A 21,150-nucleotide genomic window follows, 5' to 3' on the forward strand; every position below is an offset into this window, starting at 1 on the left:
TGTTCAGTTTTTCAAGGCCGAAACTGACAGGGTTTTTGGGGCACGCGTGTTATAGGCAACCAAAAAAAGTTTAAAGTATTGAAGTTTAGATAACAATTTAAAACAATTGTTCATGTTAAGTAAAAAAAAAAAAAAAATAGTAATAGTATTATTATTTATTAGTAATATTAAAAAAAAAACAGAATTATTACAATTTTAAAATTTTTACTAAATAAAAAGTGGTTTGTTCGGTCTTTTGTAAAAATGCGCAACTTCATTCTCAATTGATTAAATGTCATAACTCATAAGACAATTCATTGTGAAGGGTTATTTTAAAGACAATAAGGGTGGAACGTTAATTATTTTGCGGAGTTTTATCTTTTGAAATACTTGAATTTTATCTAAATTTAATTTTAAGTAAATTATCATAGTGGTATATCCTGTTTGTCCATGTTGGTATTAGAATTAGAGTGACTTATAAATTAGCAAATATCAATAGAGTTTCTAATAGTAGATAATACTTAATAGTTATTATGTATTGTTCGCACGGGGATTCACATTTGAACTAACTTACATGTTATATTTGTTATACACTGCATATAACCGATATCAGTATAGCGGGGAAAATTGTTAGATAATAAAGATCCTACTATCGTAAATTATCGACTTCGGTACTAACAAGTATGTTTGTAGAAATTCGTTAAAGAATTAGTCTTGCACAATAATTGAGAAATATATGGCAAGAAATTATTATTGCGTTCTATATTATTATATTAAGAATATAAAATGTATTATGGTTTTTACGAAACGTCCAACTTAGGAAATTTTTAGGGTAAGCATTTGGAAAGCAAATTTTAGGCATCTATCTTTTAACAGTATCGATATATATTAATATATTATATATGTTTAGGGACATGAATATCTTCATTTTAGAAACTAAAATTTTAGGTGTAGTATCAAATTTAGTGATTATTTTAGTATTATGTGAGTTTGTGAGTTATAAGTTATAACTATTATAAAGGAACCGGTGGGTATACTTAATTTTTTTGTGTGCTATAAATACTATTTGCTTAGAATTTAGATACTATAGCCATAAGTCTAAACCAGCTCCACGCGAATGTTGTAAATAATCTTACGAAATTATATAACTAATACTCTTATAGTCTTATATTCTTATAATGTATTTAACTATAAAAATTAAGAGCATATATACATATTGTATATTAGTGCCTAATGGACAGCGTCACAGCGGCACATATATAGACATTAGACACACAATATACTTATTTTTGTTAGTAAATCTATATTTGTGTCTTGTATAGTTGTATGTAGTAACTAGTATAGGTAGTTGTCTTGTACATACGTATATTGATCCATTTTGAATATTGTGTTGACCAAATGTCACATATAATTGACTTACAAATTCAAAAATATTGTCCAAATTGTATGTACCTAAATACCTAATTGGCTTATTATTAAGACGTATACCTACTACCTAGGTTTACTATATTACAATATAGAAGTTATTATTTTGTATAGGTACTTACTTCGTATATAGCTGTTGCAATTCGCTGTTTATATATCATTGTTGTAAGTATATTACTATATAAATTATAAGCTGCTCGAATGCTCGTTAGGTAAGTATACAGTATACCTATGGGTATAAATGTAAAAACATGTAATAAGTAATAACTATTTGTAGTTTGTTGTGACGTAAATTCATAAAGTATATACCAATGCTGGTGCCTGGCAGCCTACTGGCTATTATAAGCGTTGTGGATCTAGAAGTAAAAAAAATTTAATTTTTAAAATGTATACTACAAATTATACAAAGTTTTTAATACCTACTTCAATTATTCGAATATTATAATTAATTATTAAAAAAATATATTTCTATCAATAAATGCATTTATATTATTGTATTGTATTAATTTGTAGTAAAGGCGACTTAAGCTACTTAATTCCCCTTATTGTATCTACTCTATGTCTCTATAACATGACTATAATATTATGGATATGGAACTAGCCATGATCATATACTTCTATCTTAGATACTTATGCCCACTATGCCCTAGTAAGTAGTAACTATAATATTTAAAAAAAATTTGATTCACGAACCAGCTATAAAAAAAGGTTGGTGACCCCTATCTTAGACTTAGAGTGTAGGTGTACGCAGTAGTCGCAGTACGCTTATAATTTCAAATGGGAATTTGATGATAAAACCATTGATTTTAGAATATTCTATCAATTAAATCAATGATAAAAGGATAAAACTAATAAGATACTTATTACTTACCCGTTTACTTATAATATGCACCTATCGGCTGTTAGTATCACCTAGATATGAGTATATAAGATGAAAAATTAAAATTTTATTATTGTACCTATATTTTTCAGTAATTTTTCCGAATTAACATTATTAAATTCAAAATCATGCTTCAAGTCTGAAATAGTTATAAAATTTTAAAATATAAGATTTTTCTTTTTCTTTTATTACTAAGGTACCTACTTTTATAGTTTTATTCTATTTTTATGCTATACAGTAGTATAGGTCATAGTGATAGTACATACCGTCCATTACTTGAACCAAACCGTCCAAACCAATGTATTGATATCTTATGATTATTATATTCAGATTAATAACAATCGATCTTATTATAGCTATGCAATTTGACTTTTGCCATTCGTACTTTGGAATGAAATATTTAACTCAAAACAAAAACAAAATAGTTTTACGACTTGAAATGTTTTAAAATATCTATGGTTGGCATGCACTGGGGGATCCGCAGTGCATCAAGTTGGAATTATTTATTTGCCGTGAGTATGATAACTGATAAAGATAATAATAAGATATTATTCTCTTAGGACGCATTTGAAATGTAGTAAAAAATGGCTATTGTTAATTTTTTTAAATTATATAATAATATTACTATTTACTTAAATTAAAAATTAATGTTTTTAATTGTTAGACGTGAATTTTATTTGTTTACATAAAATGATACCACAACTTGAATCTAATGCGTTCGTAGTTAACAGGTCAATTAGCGCGGAAAATAAAGCAATATTATAACGTGTGTTTACTTAAAAAGTGTTTATTTTTATAATTTTTTTTTTTTTTTAATTTATACCTTATTCAAATATGTCATTAAACAAATTGACCATCTAATGGCTGAGCCACTTGCAATGATGAAAATACCATCAACGAGCCAACGCTCGTATTACTCCATGAGGCGTCTGCCTCACGACCGTCACTGACAAAATCATGTTCATTCGTTTAGCATGTTGTCGTCTATTGAGACACCGAAAGTTGATCTACATTTCTATATTCATTTCATTTCTTCTGTCCTTTGTGTATGTAGTTGTTCTACCACATGCAGTTAAGCTCCTCCAAAAACCTCCTAAAATTCAAGAAGTCTATCAGTATGTTATCCCCGAAGATAGTCCGATTGTTCCAACAAACTCTCGTTGTACATTCTACGATTGTTTCAATATATACAGGTGTGGCCATAAGTTTAATGGAGATTTTAAAGTTTACGTTTATCCTATGGCCAGACACGTTGACCAAGATTTAATACCTATTGGGGGGAAAATGTCCAAAGAATATCATAACATACTGAGTGCAATAGTAGAAAGTCAGTACTATACAAATAATCCGGAAGAAGCATGTGTTTTTGTGTCATCGATCGATACATTAAATCAAAACCGGTTTCGCGTGAAAGAAACATCACAGGCCCTTGCATTATTACCACAGTGAGTTAGATTTATAATTATAATAAAATAACTATTCAACTAATTTGTTTATATTATTTAGTTGGAATGATGGTCAGAACCATTTAATATTTAATATGGTACCAGGAACAGCACCAGACTATAAAACTGTTGTTGAATTGTCCATTGGTAAAGCCATGGTTGCTGGTGTGGGTTTTGATTCTTGGACATATAGATCATCTTTTGATATTTCAATAGCAATTTACAGCAGCTTAGCAATTTTTTTAAGTAATAACTATACCTTTAAATACAGGTAAATAATTAAATTAATTGTAATAAATACAATAAACTATTTAGATTTTTAATATTTTTCAGGACAACATTTATCACCACAGTTCAAACAAATCTTCATAATGATTTCATTACTTCTTTGAAATCAATTGAGAAACAAAAATCAATGATTAGAGTTATAGAACCTTGCTCACATAGTGGACAAAACAAAACAATAGTTTGCCATAAAAATATTACTTATAACTATGCAGATATTTTCACTGTTAGTATTACTTAAAAAAAAATGTTTATATTGTATAAAAAAAAAAAATATATTAACTTTAGTTGCTGATTTTTGTTTTTAATTTTGTGTTTTTTATTTCAGGACAGTGTGTTTTGTTTGATATTACCTGGTCCACGGTTAATGGATACAGTTTTAATTGATGCACTGGCTGCAGGATGTATACCAATAGTAGCTATTAATCATGTTGTATTACCATTTTTTGAAGTTATAGACTGGAAAAGGTTTGTATTTACTGTTATAAATTATTATTTTAATAAAACTTAAAATTTTTCTTTTTCTTTGATAGAGCCATAATTATGTGGAGTGAAACTGAATTGAATACTTTACTAGACGTAGTTTCTGGTATTCCTTTGGACCGACGAAAAGATATGTCAGCTCAAGGCCGTTGGCTATATCAGACATATTTATCATCGTTACAAATAATTACCATGACTACTCTTAAGATACTAAGCCAAAGACTACATCCACATAGTTCAGATTTTTATGAAAATTGGAATTTAAGACCAAATCCTGTATGTTGAATTTAATAATTTAATAGCTATCAGCAGTTTTTTCATATTTAATTTATTTAGGTATCTGCTAGAAATCCATTATTCCTTCCATATATGTCAGATTCTTCAGGATTCACGGCAATAATATTATCTTATGATAGAATAGATAGTTTGTTTACACTAATAAATATGATCAGTAAAGCACCAAGTCTGCAAAAGATTATTGTTGTTTGGAATAATCAATTAAAATCTCCACCACATTGTAAGTATTTGAAGTTTCAACATATTTAAAAAATAATGATTTACTGATCTATAAAGTGTTTACTTAATAAAGTTTCAGAGTGGCCAAAAATTGATGTATCTCTCAAGGTTGTACAAACAACAGCAAATAAACTATCAAATAGATTTTTCCCATATAAAGAAATTGAAACAGAAGCAATTTTATCTCTTGATGATGATATACTTATGTTGACTTTAGATGAAATTGAATTTGGATTTCAGGTAAATAACTATTTAGAATTTCATGTAAAATCTTTTAACATTTGCTGTCTTTAGGTTTGGAAAGAATTTCCTGATCACATAGTAGGTTTTCCATCTAGAACTCATGTATGGAATAATAAAACTAATACTTGGAAATATGAATCAGAATGGAAAAATGAAATATCCATGGTATTGACTGGAGCAGCATTTTACCATAAAGTAAAAACATTTGTTATTGATAAAAAAAAAAACCATTATTTAAAATTTTTTAAATGCATTTATAGTATTGGAATCAAGCTTACACATATATCATGCCTAATAATATCAAACAATGGGTTGATGAAAATATGAACTGTGAAGATATTGCAATGAACTTTTTAGTGTCTAACACTACAAACAAAGCTCCAATTAAAGTAATATTATCATACATAAATTATTTTTACTTTTAATTTCTATTATTCAAACTTTCTTTTAGGTAACTCCTAAAAAGAAGTTTAAGTGTCCGCAATGTAAAAACACTGAAATGTTATCAGCCGACCAAGGACACATGGCTACAAGAACATCATGTGTGAACATGTTTGCCGCTATTTATGGTAGAATGCCGTTAAAGACTGTGGAGTATAGAGTTGATCCAGTTCTGTATAGAGATATATTTCCAAAAAAATTGAAGAGATACAACAATGTTGGAGAATTGTGATCATTATTGTGCTATATCGACTTTTGAGACTTTTGATCAAATCATGTGACATTTATTATTTTAAGTTTTTTATTCTTTGTTTCTTTTTTTTCCATCATAATTTTAAAGTCAATCTATAATATATTAAATGTTTATTATTATATATTTTATTAATATATTCAATCGATCAACATTAGATATTATTTAAAATTTGTAAATGAATTAATTTTATGCATTATTGTATTTTAATTTTAATGAGTTTAGCATTTATAGACTTATGTTACCATTAAGATTTATTTTATTGATATTATAACATTTTTTTTATTTAAAAAGAATACATAGCCTTACTTTCCTTGTTGGTTGTATCATTGAAATAATTCATTTGTTATTTATTTGAATGTTTTTAGTTGTGTATATTTTTTTTACATAATACCATGGTAATTCCTGTCTCAATTATTCAGCCATCACTAGATTGTTTTCCTATTTTATACAATATGTTATTTAGATTATTTAGATAATAAATTGTTTTTAATTTGTTTTTGAAGAACTGTGTTATATTTAATCAGCATAAATATGTAATTATATATGAATGAAACAAAAACGACTTATGTAATAAATAATATAATACAATAATTTTAAAATTGTAAATGTCATTCCATGTAAACTATCACAAACTTAAAATGAGTATTTGTACAGGTTTAAATTTTTTTATAATTAGGCTATTATTGTTTTAAAAATGTTTTTATTTATGTTTAAGATTATATTGTTGAATAATTTGTAAACAAGACTAAATATTGGCCATGAGAAATATATTATAATATATTTTAGCAAAAAATGTAAGTTAAAAATTTAATACAGAACAATTGTTTTTTTTATGTTATTTAATTATTTATAATAGTTGAATTTCCGTATTTTATTAATCAATATTGTCCAACAGCTATAAATTATTATATTAATTATTAATTTTCAATCAAGGACTAAACTAAAAATTGAATAATAGCTTGATCAAACCAATCATAATAATAATTAATAGTAGTACTGTTGTCACTTGTTTTTCATAACAATTATAATTATAATTATACTTAACAACTTAATTAAGTAGATATTATTCAAAAAACATATTTTACATTTTATCTCAATTATTGAACATCATTATAAAATATTAAATAAAAGTAACTAGTTGCTTTAACAAAATATCGCATTAGGTAAAGGTAACTGTATATAAAGTATAATGTATAACATACCTATGCAATTGTATTTAACACAGGTATCTAAGTACTCTGGTTGCAACCCAACTAGTATCTAACCATGGCTTAAATATTTAAGCCATGTATCTAACTATTAAACTATATGCAAAACATATAAATATTTATTGTGACATCTCAATATTCAAATGATTATAATTATATAAAAGTATCTAAATACAGATTACATGGGTATATTATGTTATAAGGACATAATTTAAGTTGTGATAAGAATTAAGCTTTTAATCAGTGATGGTATATTTTATCGTGTTTAAAATAGAATAGCCTATAGGTACCTACCATCTACCTACTATATAGCTATATACCTACCTATGCATAATGCATATTTCATAAGTACCTACTTCCGGCCTTGAGTTCCATAATACTATTATAACATAAATTATTTCAAATATAAGATAAAATTAATAAAAGGTTTTAGAAAATATAATAATAATTTTGTAGAAAACTAAATTATATACCTAGGTATATGAAAATGCTGATTAATCGTCTTTTTTGCTGCCTATTAATATTGACTCGAGTATAAACTATAAATTATTTTAGTTTAATGAAAATTGTTATTACATTTCCTGTAAGCATCAGTGTTTAGGTACTGTTTAGTGTTTATGCATATCTTATTGTTTTTGAAATTTATAAGGTTATTTAGTTATTATTTCTTATTCGAATCAAAAAATTCTTTCTCAAGTAATCTATTTACTAAATTACTATAACTAAATTCATAACAGTAAGTTGAAACGTTGAAAGTATAGCTTATCCTGCTTATGTATATAAGGCCCTTATAATAATTGACATCGTCGGATATCAATTAGGTACCGAGAAAATACAAGTTTAGTAGGTATAATTGTTTTATTCTATAACATATAATACCTACCCAATTTTTACAAATCATGTTTACGTTATATCGGGTTGTTAGGTATTAGAACTCATCTACATTCAATTAGCTAATAAATAAATAATAATTAATTTTTTATAGTTAATATGTAAACATGGCATTAGGTACTTAATTTAATAATATTTTATGTTAAAGATTATATATTTATTTTCTATCGACTATCACAGTATCTGTTGATGATTTCTGGCACATTTTTAAGCATAGTAAAGAAAAATATATTTTATTTTATTAATAAAATTGGGTCTTGCTTTTATCATTTTTTTACATATATATATTTATATATTTGGGATGGTTTGACATTCTTTGTCCCTGAGGTAAACCTTCAAAAACACTCAAATATAATATGCACCGAAAAATAAAAAATATATAGGTACCAATGTCCAATACGTTATTATACAAGACAGAATACTGGTGAAGTAAATATAGGTACTAAGGTACAACAGTGTAAGTCAGTAAAACACTACAATTATAGATTTATAGTATTGAAAACACTTGTTACTATTTCTAAAGTATGATTCGGCAAATTGAAAGGATTAACAATTTAAAATTAAATCATCAAAAATTGTGTATTTTTATAGGTATTCGTATTCTCTATTTCTTCCTGAAAACACTATAACAATTCGAAGTCATTGGAGTATTGGATCGAAGTATTTCATGATGATACCTTCAAAGGTAAAGACGTTAAATATAATAATAGTAATATATGTCAGATATTTAGGTACCTATTTGTTTCTTCATCATTTTATTATTTTATAATTTATAGTTTATACTAAAACGTGTTTCATAAATTAATGATTCCCGTATTTATTTATGAAATATTATTTTGCATATTTTGAAGATTTTATATTTAAGGGTAAATTTTAGGATTTTGTACACTTTTTACTAATTAAAATTATTTTGAATGTAATAAGTACTGTAGTATGTACCTACACTAAAATGCGCCTTATTTTTATATAATTCGAAAAATCTTGAGATTAAAAAAGAATTTTTAAGATTTATAAATATGAACTGGTGAGTTTATAACTTGAATAATCTGTAGGTATTATTGTAGTAATTTATAGGTAATCTGTCCGGTGATGAAAATGCCGTGGTCCGACGAAAATCGACTTTTTTACTCACCAAACCTAAACGGGAAATCGTAAGTTGTTCCTACACGAGAGAAGCAGGTAAAAAATTAAATCCGATCATTCCTACATTTGTGACGTGTAAGTTTCTATACGGTATAAAAAAGGTACGTATGTTAGTTCTTACACGACGGTCGACGAAAGAAAGGTACATATGCAAAAAGAATGATAAACTTTATTTTATATAATATGTGTTAATGTGTTATCAAACTGACGATACTGTAATAAAAAAATTAAAATATCATAATACACTTAATTTTAATACATTTTAATATAATATTTCAAAACTATTTATTGTAATTTTCAAACTATTTCAAGTAAAGACCCATAAAAATATGAACTGCCAGATACCTATAGTCACACAACAAAAATCAGTTAAAAATATGCCGTAAAAGACAATTTAACAAATGAAAACATTGTAAAGTATTCAACAATTAAAAATAACCAATGCAATTATGTTAAACATTTATAAGTTTCCGAAATAAACCACATAAAATATAATTTTATTTTTATTTTTTTTTATCATATTAAAATATATGGCAATATCATCAGATTGATAAATTATAAATTATAGTATTATATAAAATATGATATTTTTACAATTATATTATAATACATGTAATGTAGCCATATAGAAACTTACATAATAATTAATAAGTACCTTATTCTATCGTGTAGGAACTAACATATGTATTTTTCCCCTGCTGGTTCTCGTGTAGGAACTCATATTCGCCCAACTAACCGATCTCAATAGCAGGGTGTCACATCCTTATAGGACAGGGATGAGCAACTCAATGCTACTATAGAGGGCCAATATTTTGAAAGTGAAAATCTAGTGGGCCAAAAAAAAAAACCAAAAAAAGGTCAATAAAATTTATAATTTACATTTATAGTTCAATAAATGCTTAAATAGATAAGAATTAATATCAACGATGTCGGTTTTATAAATATAATAAAATAAAATACCAAAATATCCTAACATTTTATATTTTTATAAAGTAAGTTATTGAAATGTAACACGGGCCACCGAACCAATTAAAAATGGTACACCGGCTACCAGTTGCCCATCCCTGCTATAGGACATAGGCCATGAAATATTGACATCCATATAATATGTACAGAATCTGTGTAGTCTTTCGCTGGGTGGAGTATATAAAGGTTACTGAACTACTCCGGGAAGCAGAAAAAATTCGATCAATTTGAAACGAATTGAACTTTTATTCATTTAAACTATGGATTCTTACCATTATACCTGCAGCATTTGATTCATTAAGACATTAATTAATGACTATCCATTTTATTATTATAAGTTATAACTTACTATCATCATGATACGATCTACCATCTGTCGATCTAAGTTACACGAATAACATACCGATCAACCATAAAACTTCTATCGTATGAATAAAAATAGGTTCTGCACTTCTGCATCCTACTATATTCAGAAAATGTTATTAGCTGGTATATATTATGGTATTATTTGTATTTCAATATTATCATAAACTCATGAGCGACATTCATCTGCCACTTTTTCCGGATACGATATGTGTATATTTATTATTTTTATGAATGAACACTAAGGTCTAAGGATTAAGACTATATAATCAGTAATCGAAATATCAATATGTACAATGTATAATATCTATAGTAATTCTATATACAGCCTCATTGAACTACACGATATCATATGTTATGTTATATAGTTACTAGTTAGTCATATATAGTTCAATGTACAGCCTATGCCTTATGAGATATTATATTGTAGGTATATTATATTATATATTATTATCTAACTATAAATGTGTTAGGACTGTTAGGAGACACCACGAAGTATAGAATTAACTCTTTTCATGTATTGAATATTATTATTTATTACTATACATACCTAATACCTACGTCGTAGGTACCTCATACATTTAGGTACAGTTATATTACAGGATACAGTTCTTGATATTATCGCGCCTAAATAGTATATTTTTGTTTCTATTATTAGTCCAGTGCTCGAATTGGAAAAGAAATTAAGGACGGACGCTGGTTTTAGTCCAGAAAACACCGTTCCATAGCAGATAAATTGTAAAGTAACCCGTTGTGGACTTCGTCCCCCACACTCCTGCACATATAGTAAGGTACTATAAAGCTAGTATTTTTTCTTGTTTAATTAAATTAAGGGGGACGCTGAAATCTATGAAAAAATGAAAGCGGACTCCGTCGGCCTGCATCTCCCGCCAATTCGAGAACTGATTATTATCCTGTAAAAACAAGTACCTACATATTAAGAATCTATATAAGGAACAGCCCCGATTGCAGTATGGTTCGCCCTAGTACCCCGTTGTTAGCTGCAGTAGCGTATATATTAATATGTATTATGTAAAATATAGTGTCATTGTTAAATTGTTATTCGTCCAGGAACAGATTATTTAAATGAAACTCATATATTATAATATTAAATACATGCATATTTACATAATAGGCAGAACATTGGTGTTTATTTTTAAAGCAAAAATACATATTGCACGAATCAAGTACCTATCAACTTTTGTAGTTTTGTGTATATTTTAATTTATAACAATATGAAAATGCATTATTCATTAAGTTGCCGCCGGAGCAATGACCCGTGGGTACTTAATTATATTGGGTAGTTACCCCAATTGCGTCGCAGCGCTTCTAACGTTTCTCTCTCTTATATGTATATTATCTGCATATACAACTATACAATGTTATTCTTATAAAAGCAAACACTAATTTTCATAAAAAGTATTTTTTAAATAAATAATTTGGTCATTACGATTTACGAAACAAATTTTTCAATTGTCATCATTATATAATAACATATCCTTATCCTTTTAATTTCATGTTCCAAAATAAAATATTTTTCTAAAACTGTGACTAAACTTATTACTTTTTTAATGAAGAAATTAAAATTATATTAAAACAGTATTTACAAAAGTCAAAAGCCAAAAGGTTAATACCTACTTTCTGATAAAATTAAAGAAAATATTAATAATATTTAAAAGAATCCTCCTGCATCATAATTATATTTCAGATTTACACACGTATGGATATTATAATGTAATAAGTATTATGTACCTATACTTTATTTTTATTGTGCTCGAAAAATCTAAGTTAGTAACGTAACTCATTTATTTTATGTGTTATGTGTATTATAATTTTTGTCAGTAGGTGGTATCGAGATGGTCACTGTAAATTGTAATAGATTAATAGATGTGTTAAATTTAAATTCAATGATATATATTAATTATTAATATATATATACATAGTATTATCATTGTATACGAAAAATGATTTTGAGCGGAGACGGTCTGTCAGCTAATACGCGAATACGCCTATATCACTAAGTATATCAGTATTATGAATGTTTTTGTAGATATAGGTACCTATTGGCTATTATTTCTATTAAATAATTAAAGTAATTTATTTTCCTATACTAGTATCGGTAGGTCGTAGCCCGTAGGTGTTGATTTAATTGTTGACGAAAACATTTAATTTAAAAATATTATTATTATTTAATTATTTTAATTTATATTAATATTAATTTTTATCATATTGTTAATTGTATTATTATTATTAACGTTTGTGTCAATATTATACTTTATACTATTATTACTTTATCGAAAAACAGTGTAAATAGGTTCATGCGGTATAAAGAAGTATTATCTATACTCTATAAATTAATCTACATATTATATATTATTATTATTTATATTTGAAAATTCCATTGCGCATATAGTAACACTCATAAAGTCATAATATACGTAAAAGTATTAGTTCTCCACCAATAATGTTTTTTGAACTATAACTTAATAATTAATAATTAACATCATTAATCATTGTTTATATACCTACCTACGTATTTTCGTATTAGAACTTTAAATTATTATAAAAATAAATTTCCCTATGCATTTTAAATATTTTTATAAAGCTATAATAACAACTTGTGTGAGATCTCGACTTGTATATTGATTATTCAAGTTTTTAATAAAGAAAAAATATTTTTATCAACATTTATAGAAATAATACTAAAAAAATTATGTAAAAGAGTCAAGAGAATAACTGAAAAAAAATCAAAACATTTTGAAAATATTATCATGTATAGAAAATATTCATACAAACATTTAGTCAATATTTCAAATATATTCATTTATTTGTTTTTGAATCACAGCAAAATATCAAAAATCGTTTAACTATAGAATTAGTTATAACACGGGTGAATATCTAATCTTATAAAACTTGAAAAATCGTAAAAAATTAATATACTTCCTTTAATTTTCTTTTTTTTTTGTTTATTTTAGATAAAAAAAACTCATCTCATAAGGAATCTTGTATTCAATTTTTTAAATCTTAGGTTTAAAAAGAAAAATGTTTATAAATTTCTAAGTACAAAAAAGTTACCAAATTTTCGTGTTTTTGATAATTGTTGTAAAGATTTTAACATTAAACGTTTATAAAACAATATTGTGACTTTGTATTTATAATATTATTTAATTGTTAAAAAAAATATATGTATTATAGAAAATGCATTTATTACTTGTAAACATTATAAGGATCTACTATTATTCGTTTTTAATTAAACCAAAAAACAAAGTCAATTTATAAAAAAACGGTTTGACGTATAATTAATCTCGTCTTTATTTATTTGTTTGTTTTTCCCGATTATTTAAAACAACACTATGTTTTTAAAATTTGTACTCAAAAGTACAAACTAAGTTTAATTTTCACTCCGCTCAGAATCTAAAATGCATACTTTTATGTTCACAATTCATCCATTGAACCACAGTTTAAAATGATATTTTGTTAGTATAAGTACAGTGTATATTAAATTACGTTTTATTGACATTGCCAGGAAGAGGAAGAGTGACATACTGCCATACTGATATGTCGAAGTTTGTGTTGAAAAAAAAACAGTTTATACGTGATAATATATTTATATACCTACCTATTAACATGTATACGTTGCAAAAACAGCATTGTTAAATAATACAAAAAAAAGGATTGAAAACATCAACCCCTGTGGCCTGTGTGGCTGTGCATATTTTTAATTATTACAGTTACAGTCCTTGACGCCAATCGATGGAACAGCGTAGTTTACACAAAGCCACTCGAGACAAGGATATTATACTATAATATAGTATATATATATATATATATGTGTATTGATATATATTGTATACTAAACATATATTAGTATATTACCTACCTAAATAAATTTATGGAATATATTTAGCATAATGTATTTGTACCCCTATACTAACTAAATCACTCGTGGTCACCGAGTTACAATTTTAAACGGTTATGCGCGTTGCTGTTTTTGAACCTAGCTATATAATAGCAAATTAGCAACCAAACAATAAATTATTACTAAAAAGCAGAACTTATTGTAGAATTGTTTATCAATTATTATTATTATTATTTGCATTAGTTACAAATAGTGCACCGTGCGTGAACTAAGCCGTGCATGCATTGGCGGATGAAAACAAATACATAAAACATACTGTTGCGTACTTGGTACTTATGTATATTGTATATACATATATTATGTATAGCAGGTATAGCTGATACCATTATGATATACAGTCGATTCTATTTAGCGCAGAATTGAAGAATCGAATACAAAATATATTTATTAATCTGCAGTCTGCACCTGCAGGTTACTTGCGGAAGCTAAACACACATTGCCTCTACATATAGGTATACTATAATACACTATATTCTTTATTCGTATAATCGTATATATATATATATATATATTTGTGCATTACACACATCGTATCTATAGTAGTATATTATAATATATTATAACGTCGACGTATTAATAGGAAGTAAAACAATAAAATAAAAAGGGTAATATAATTCATACATATACATATATTATATTATATATACATACGTGTGTGTGTGCAGTTACCTATATCATGCAACGAATACGATAAATGACAATAATTTGTATGTGTTCGTGCAGTCTGTCAAATGTCAATATTATTCGTTTTTGTTCTCTTATTGACACTCGGGTGGTACATTATACGTATATCTATATATAATATGTAATATATAACTACATCACAGTATTATAAACCCACACTAAAACGACAAACACACTATAGGTAGGTGCGCAGTACACTATATAGTACTGTACACATAATAATATATAACATACCTAATATGACAATATATATATACCTATCTTCTATAATATTTATCATACACTATATTATGCCGTGGACATGAATATCGCGTTTCGATATACCTATAATACCTATGGAAAATTAGTATAGTAGTCACCTATATATTGCACAAAAGCGGTTCGTGAACGGATGTACCTATATATTATTAATAATATATATATAATTATATATAGTAATAATCACGCATGCATCACAATTCCAGAGACCAGAGTGAAGATAAAAATAATTAAAATATATCATATTAAATAATGTCTCCCTTCCATTTTTTTTTAAATATACATATAATTAATTTATTAACAATGTCCCGGATTCAAGATAGATTACAGCTTATTAAAATAAAACTACCTTTATCGTAGATATTATACACTCACGTCTCACATTAATATATAATCTACTTATGTTTAGAGTTTAGATTTAAAATATATTATCTAGACGTCGCGTCGATATTATAAGTAAAAACGTACAATTTAAAGTTGGTAAACATCGAAACTTTGAAACACTATCATATATTGATATATTCATATTCATATGTATAGTACTTATAAAATATAAATAGTATATTATATAATGCATTAATGCTTACAATTAAATGATTGAATAACTATATTATATAACAGGTATAGTATATATAGGCACCAGGTACGTTTATCCGAAAAAAATGGAGAAGTGTTCAAGGTGTGTTGGGGTACAGGTGAGTTAAGGTCTGTTTTTCTCACTCTCCAACCCATCCCCGACGTTGACGTAACAGTATTATTAAACGGGGGGTGGGTGTTAAGGGATTTTTTTCTTATTTAAATACCTATTATATAAGTTTTAACTTGTAATAATTTATGATTTTTAACTTCGTTCCCCATCAGCGTTTGTTTTTCGGTATATACGTATCTGATAAATATAATTATAATAGGTACCCATATACCCATAAATAATATGGACGCACTCTGCCGTAAAGATGATAGAAGCTGCCTGACAGCTTATAAATATGTAGTTTTAATAGTTGTAGTGTTGTACAGCTATATATAGAGGTAAGTATATGCATAAATATTATAAATTATAATTTATACAGAAAATTCGTTGTCACGTCGACATAATTGATTTAAGCCGAATTCGACTGGAAGGTTGTAGCCAGGTATAATCAAACTGAATAACAAAATTAAATTTGTTATTTCGTTGAAGGTATATTGTATATACATATACATACGACGTGCTTTTATTATAATATAATCGGCTTCTGATCAATACATTTTCGGCGCCTTTAGGACCGTAGGGATAAAAGGATTTAATGCAAAAATCGGAGAGAAATTGACTGGCCTTTTGCAGCAGCAAGCTGATTTGCATTTACTAATTGTAATATTTCAATCCCTGCCGTATGTATAGACCAATAGACTCGCCTTTAAGAAATAGGTTTTAAATGAAATAGTTAGTATGTCCATAAATATATTCTACGTCGGTTTTTGACTACCAACATCCAACGACCGTATTAAAGAAAAGCATAAAAAGGAACGTTGATTAGGTATACCAACAAATTTGTTATATGCAGGATGCAGCTTAAATTAAAATGAAGTCGTCCATCATGGTTATTATATGATTGATTCAACCATTGTGATATATCTCCTCTGCTCAATAATAATAATAATTGGACGATAAAAGTAGGTACTTATTATGTGTTTTAATATTATTTACAAGGCTACATAATTATTATGATTACCTTTTGATTTATATACTCAAAAATTGAAAACATAATTTTTCATAGTTATCCTTATCCCTAATATAATATTAATATACATATTGTAGTGTCGTCAGGAAATTTCTAATAAATATACCTAGAAACGTAACCGTAGGAGTAAATGTATAGTAGGTAATACATTAAATGTGTTTTTATCCGATTAAAACGATCGGGTGCTCCATGAGATTGCGATTGCCTACAGCGAACACATAAAAGTCTGTAGCATACATGTACGTCCATAATATATATATTAATATTATTATGTCTAAAGAGCACAGCGACAGCAGGTTTGTGCGGGGCTATATAGTCAGGTACACATCTCAAGTACACAAGTAGACATCTCACGGATGCGCAGGTCCTGTAAATTGTTGTCGCCTTGTCGGTGACATTTTTCCAAGCAAATCCCACCCTCTTTCACCGCCACAAATAATTCGCATTTAACCGGCCTCAACTGCAAACTGTGAACAAGTCCTTTAAACACCATCCTGTTGGTCCACATCTCCACAATTCTTTTCCTTTTGAACGCGGCGGTAGAGGCAACGATTTCGCTATTTCGGTTAAAATGTTGACCGGCACCCGTGATGCCCGTAAAAATAACGACAATAATAATCTAGTAGGCGGCCGCACATTTTCGGGCCGTTCAAATCGGCGGCACTGCGACTGCCGGCCGCCGCGACCCAAAGTCTCCGCCATGCTAAGGGGTGGACGATCAGTGGAGGGCGACGACCACCCCGTTCGCCACCAACCCCTTACACTATATATATCTATAGCTGTGCTACCGGTGAGTGAGCGAGAGTTTCAAAAATCGAATTGTTTACGAGTATCGCTACCGCCACCGCCGCTCACCAGTCACCGCTGTCTGTCGCCGCCGCAGCCAGCCAGAGCGCCCAGAGGGCCAGAGCCAGTTACCGTGCAACAGCAGCGCCGCTCTTCGGGGGTCCATAGCGACGAAAAGTTTATACTCGTTAAGTGCCAATAATAATAACGGAATAAAAAACATATTTATCGTCATTCGTCGCACACACTCACACACCGCGTACGGATTCTGCGGCTTATGTTCGCTGTGTTTGGACCGTTGAAATGAAGCTGAAAACCATATCGGAAACTGTAAACAAGGACGAACTGTTCAAAAAGGTAAATTGAAAGAAAAATGATCTCATCGGCTTATCGCATGTATGTATGTGTCCAACTTGACCCGCCGCTTTTAACTACCCCTATCATATTGTAACGTACCCTCTCGCTCTGTAACAGGTAGATAGGCGCCACAATGGAATTTCGTTTATTATGCTTCAAAACTTCTAGACATCCTGGATATCTGCCCCATCATAAAACTTTTAATATATTATCATATTCAATATAAATTATTGATTATAATTTTCAACAAACTGACAGCCATAAGAATGATAAACGAAAGTTTTTAGTTATAAAATAGTAAAAATAAATTAAATACATTTGTTCGTCTAATCAACTATTAACTTCTGTGTTACATTGTTAATACCTATCGCTGTAAATGTTTCATAATCAAAATGGCCAATGTGGTAACATACATAGTTCACATATTATGATAGATGAGAAAGGGGTAGTTTACACCGTAGTAGCAATTTAATACTGGAAAATCGATTGTTTCATTTATTTCATTATTTTTCATTATTTAATTTATAATAACTAACAATATCTTACTAAAGTTTGTTTTTGTTTTTTATTCTGATACATTATTTTGATGTATAGGTGTGGAACCTCTCTGCAGATCATTGTATGGATGTCGTATTAATGATGTTCTCACACGCAGAAGGTACAACACTACTTGGCACACACAAGCTTGAACAATTTATTGTGACTACTGAACTTTGTCGTTTCACCTCGATGATGTTTAATCGTCCACCGCTATACCGTCCTGCTCTAGACTGCACAGTTGCAAATGATTTTGTTTCTACAGAATTTGAACGCTATATTGATTTGGTTGAAGACAATGTAAGTTTTTGTATAATCTGTATATTTATTAATTATTTTATGGTTTATTTGACTTCATGTAAAAAATTGATTTGGTATGTTGACAAATAAACTATCTAAAGAATGTTAATACTTACTATAATATTATACGTTTTAGATTTATGTATTTAACTCGGTAGACATAATATCTTCAATGATTTTAAATAACGCTGTATCTTCGTAGATATTAGATTGATATTTAAAAAGAAAAAATTTATTTGATTTAAACTATAATATAGAATGTTGTATACTTTTTTCTGACTAAAACTATTAATAATTTTTAAAATAGGCTTATGAATTGTCAAGTGCTCCCAATAGTGAGGTACTTGTTATCATTGCAAACAATGAATGCCGCAAATTTATTTTTGCTTCTCCACGTTTACGTCCTTATATTATGTCCAAAGAATGCATCTCGGTTATCGAAAGATGCTTAGGCAAAGGCACTTTCTCTGCTGGTCAAGAATCTGATATGGATAAATAGCAATTAATATCTTTTGCATCACTACAAGTAAGCTCTTTAATCACACACACACATTATTTAATCACATTGTATTGTGTATTAATGATATTTTTATTTTCATTACAGTTCTCAGTGCTGCTAAACGTCTCCTCGTGACATATAATAGTCTTCATGGAAAATCAGTCTAAAAGTACCTATCTTGATGCTTGTCTGTGCTATCTTTATAATAATAATACTAATAATAATAATTATATTAATAATTTTAATAATAATAATAATAATAATTATAATAATTATAAAAATAATAGTAATTGTAGTATTAAAACAATATTTAATGTTTTTCATAAGCATCGCTTATAGTATTGGGTCCTTTTTAATAGTGGTAGAGTTAAAAGTTACCTGTTTTCCAAGACTTATAGTTTTGTGTTTTATATTTTATAATATTTATTTTTACTTACATTGATTTAATTTAATATCTATACATTATGTACATTTTTTTTTTAAATTAAGTTAAATACAAGACAGAAAAAAAATTACAGCAAATAAATAAGTTTATGTTAGATTTCTAAACACATTTTTTTTAAGTATTGATTTAAAAGGCTGTATTTACCGTATTAGATCTCATTTTGTTATAATTTTTTTTTTTTTTTTAACTATTTATATTACTGCAATTGGAAAACAATACCTAAATGCTTAGCAATTGTGAAGATTTATCAATAATCTAGCATTTTTATATACACGAGTGAGACTGCGTAGTGATATAATTAGATTTATTTTTATTGTTTCTAATTTTTTTATTATTTTTTTTTTTTTTTTGTTTGGCAAATAATTTTAAATTTTATATATTTAAGACCCACTGTAGTTTTTTTTTTTTAGTACTCATTGAACTTTTGTTTTGTATTGATACTTTTCAATGTTTGTTTGACTTCAATAAATTAAAACTATTGTATACTTAAATTTTTGGTATATCTAATTTGTTTAGTACACACTATAATATGATTAAACTGTAATACTTGTCAGATTTATTTTTTTTACCAATTTTTTATTTCATAGTTTACATGTATGCATACAACATATCTAACAACAGAATTTAGTACCTACCAATAAACTATAGATATTAATATATTAAGACCCAGATATGCCTGAAAAGTTACTGAGTTGAGAACATGGATATGTTAGTAATAATACTATAAATACATTATAAAATGTCGTTTTTAATTATTCAGTGCCTGTTACATTATAGATATATAGTTTATCAAGTTTCTATAATATAGTTGTAGACGATAAAGTGAAAAATATTCAGTTAATAGTACACTGTACTAATGTGCAATTGTCAGGACATAGGAACTAGGAAGTAACAACTTGCTATTTTCAAACTGACTTCTTCACTTGATCTTTCTAAGTAATATAAGTAATTAAAATATAGTATAAATATTGATAATACTCACTTCCATTTATCATCTATCATTCTATAACAAAATATATATAATATAATATTACATAGTTATGTATTAAATTATATACTTTAGAGCACAATATTTTCTCTAATATTTATACTGATGATAGTTTTAAGTAGCATTTTTGTCCTTATG

General features: G+C 27.4%; 2 protein-coding genes and 1 long non-coding RNA gene across 3 annotated transcripts; 2 read left to right on the forward strand and 1 right to left on the reverse strand.

Moving 5' to 3' along the window:
* Positions 1–1,545: 1,545 nt before the first annotated feature.
* Positions 1,546–2,751, reverse strand: LOC132930056 (uncharacterized). Its single transcript, XR_009662187.1, has 3 exons — positions 2,551–2,751; positions 1,714–1,760; positions 1,546–1,633 (listed from the first exon to the last, which is right to left on the reverse strand). It is a non-coding gene; the product is annotated as an uncharacterized LOC132930056 (long non-coding RNA).
* A 75-nt stretch (positions 2,752–2,826) lies between these two features.
* LOC132930055 (exostosin-2) lies at positions 2,827–6,780 on the forward strand. Its single transcript, XM_060995709.1, has 10 exons — positions 2,827–3,729; positions 3,791–4,000; positions 4,063–4,240; positions 4,343–4,482; positions 4,548–4,773; positions 4,834–5,014; positions 5,087–5,253; positions 5,308–5,451; positions 5,517–5,645; positions 5,708–6,780. Exons 1-10 carry the CDS (start codon positions 3,242–3,244, stop codon positions 5,927–5,929), a joined length of 2,085 nt encoding a protein of 694 aa, XP_060851692.1. The 5' UTR covers positions 2,827–3,241; the 3' UTR covers positions 5,930–6,780.
* Positions 6,781–17,790: 11,010 nt separating this feature from the next.
* Positions 17,791–19,823, forward strand: LOC132930486 (uncharacterized). Its single transcript, XM_060996394.1, has 4 exons — positions 17,791–18,243; positions 18,838–19,080; positions 19,388–19,606; positions 19,685–19,823. The coding sequence occupies exons 1-3, from the start codon at positions 18,190–18,192 to the stop codon at positions 19,577–19,579; spliced, it is 489 nt and encodes a 162-aa protein (XP_060852377.1). The 5' UTR covers positions 17,791–18,189; the 3' UTR covers positions 19,580–19,606; positions 19,685–19,823.
* The last annotated feature ends 1,327 nt before the right edge of the window (positions 19,824–21,150 follow it).

This window comes from Rhopalosiphum padi, chromosome 4, assembly GCF_020882245.1.
Source record: "Rhopalosiphum padi isolate XX-2018 chromosome 4, ASM2088224v1, whole genome shotgun sequence".
Classification (NCBI taxonomy): Eukaryota; Metazoa; Arthropoda; class Insecta; order Hemiptera; family Aphididae; genus Rhopalosiphum; species Rhopalosiphum padi.

What these genes read in the sequence shown, in the direction of transcription:
- LOC132930486 (XM_060996394.1), top strand. Translation starts at nt 18,190, where the DNA reads ATGAAGCTGAAAACCATATCGGAAACTGTAAACAAGGACGAACTGTTC. An exon ending in AGGACGAACTGTTCAAAAAG is followed by an intron (nt 18,244 to 18,837) that starts GTAAATTGAAAG and finishes TTTGATGTATAG; the next exon opens with GTGTGGAACCTCTCTGCAGA. An exon ending in TTGATTTGGTTGAAGACAAT is followed by an intron (nt 19,081 to 19,387) that starts GTAAGTTTTTGT and finishes TTTTTAAAATAG; the next exon opens with GCTTATGAATTGTCAAGTGC.
- LOC132930055 (XM_060995709.1), top strand. Translation starts at nt 3,242, where the DNA reads ATGTTCATTCGTTTAGCATGTTGTCGTCTATTGAGACACCGAAAGTTG. An exon ending in ACTATGCAGATATTTTCACT is followed by an intron (nt 4,241 to 4,342) that starts GTTAGTATTACT and finishes TTTTTATTTCAG; the next exon opens with GACAGTGTGTTTTGTTTGAT. An exon ending in CAAACAAAGCTCCAATTAAA is followed by an intron (nt 5,646 to 5,707) that starts GTAATATTATCA and finishes ACTTTCTTTTAG; the next exon opens with GTAACTCCTAAAAAGAAGTT.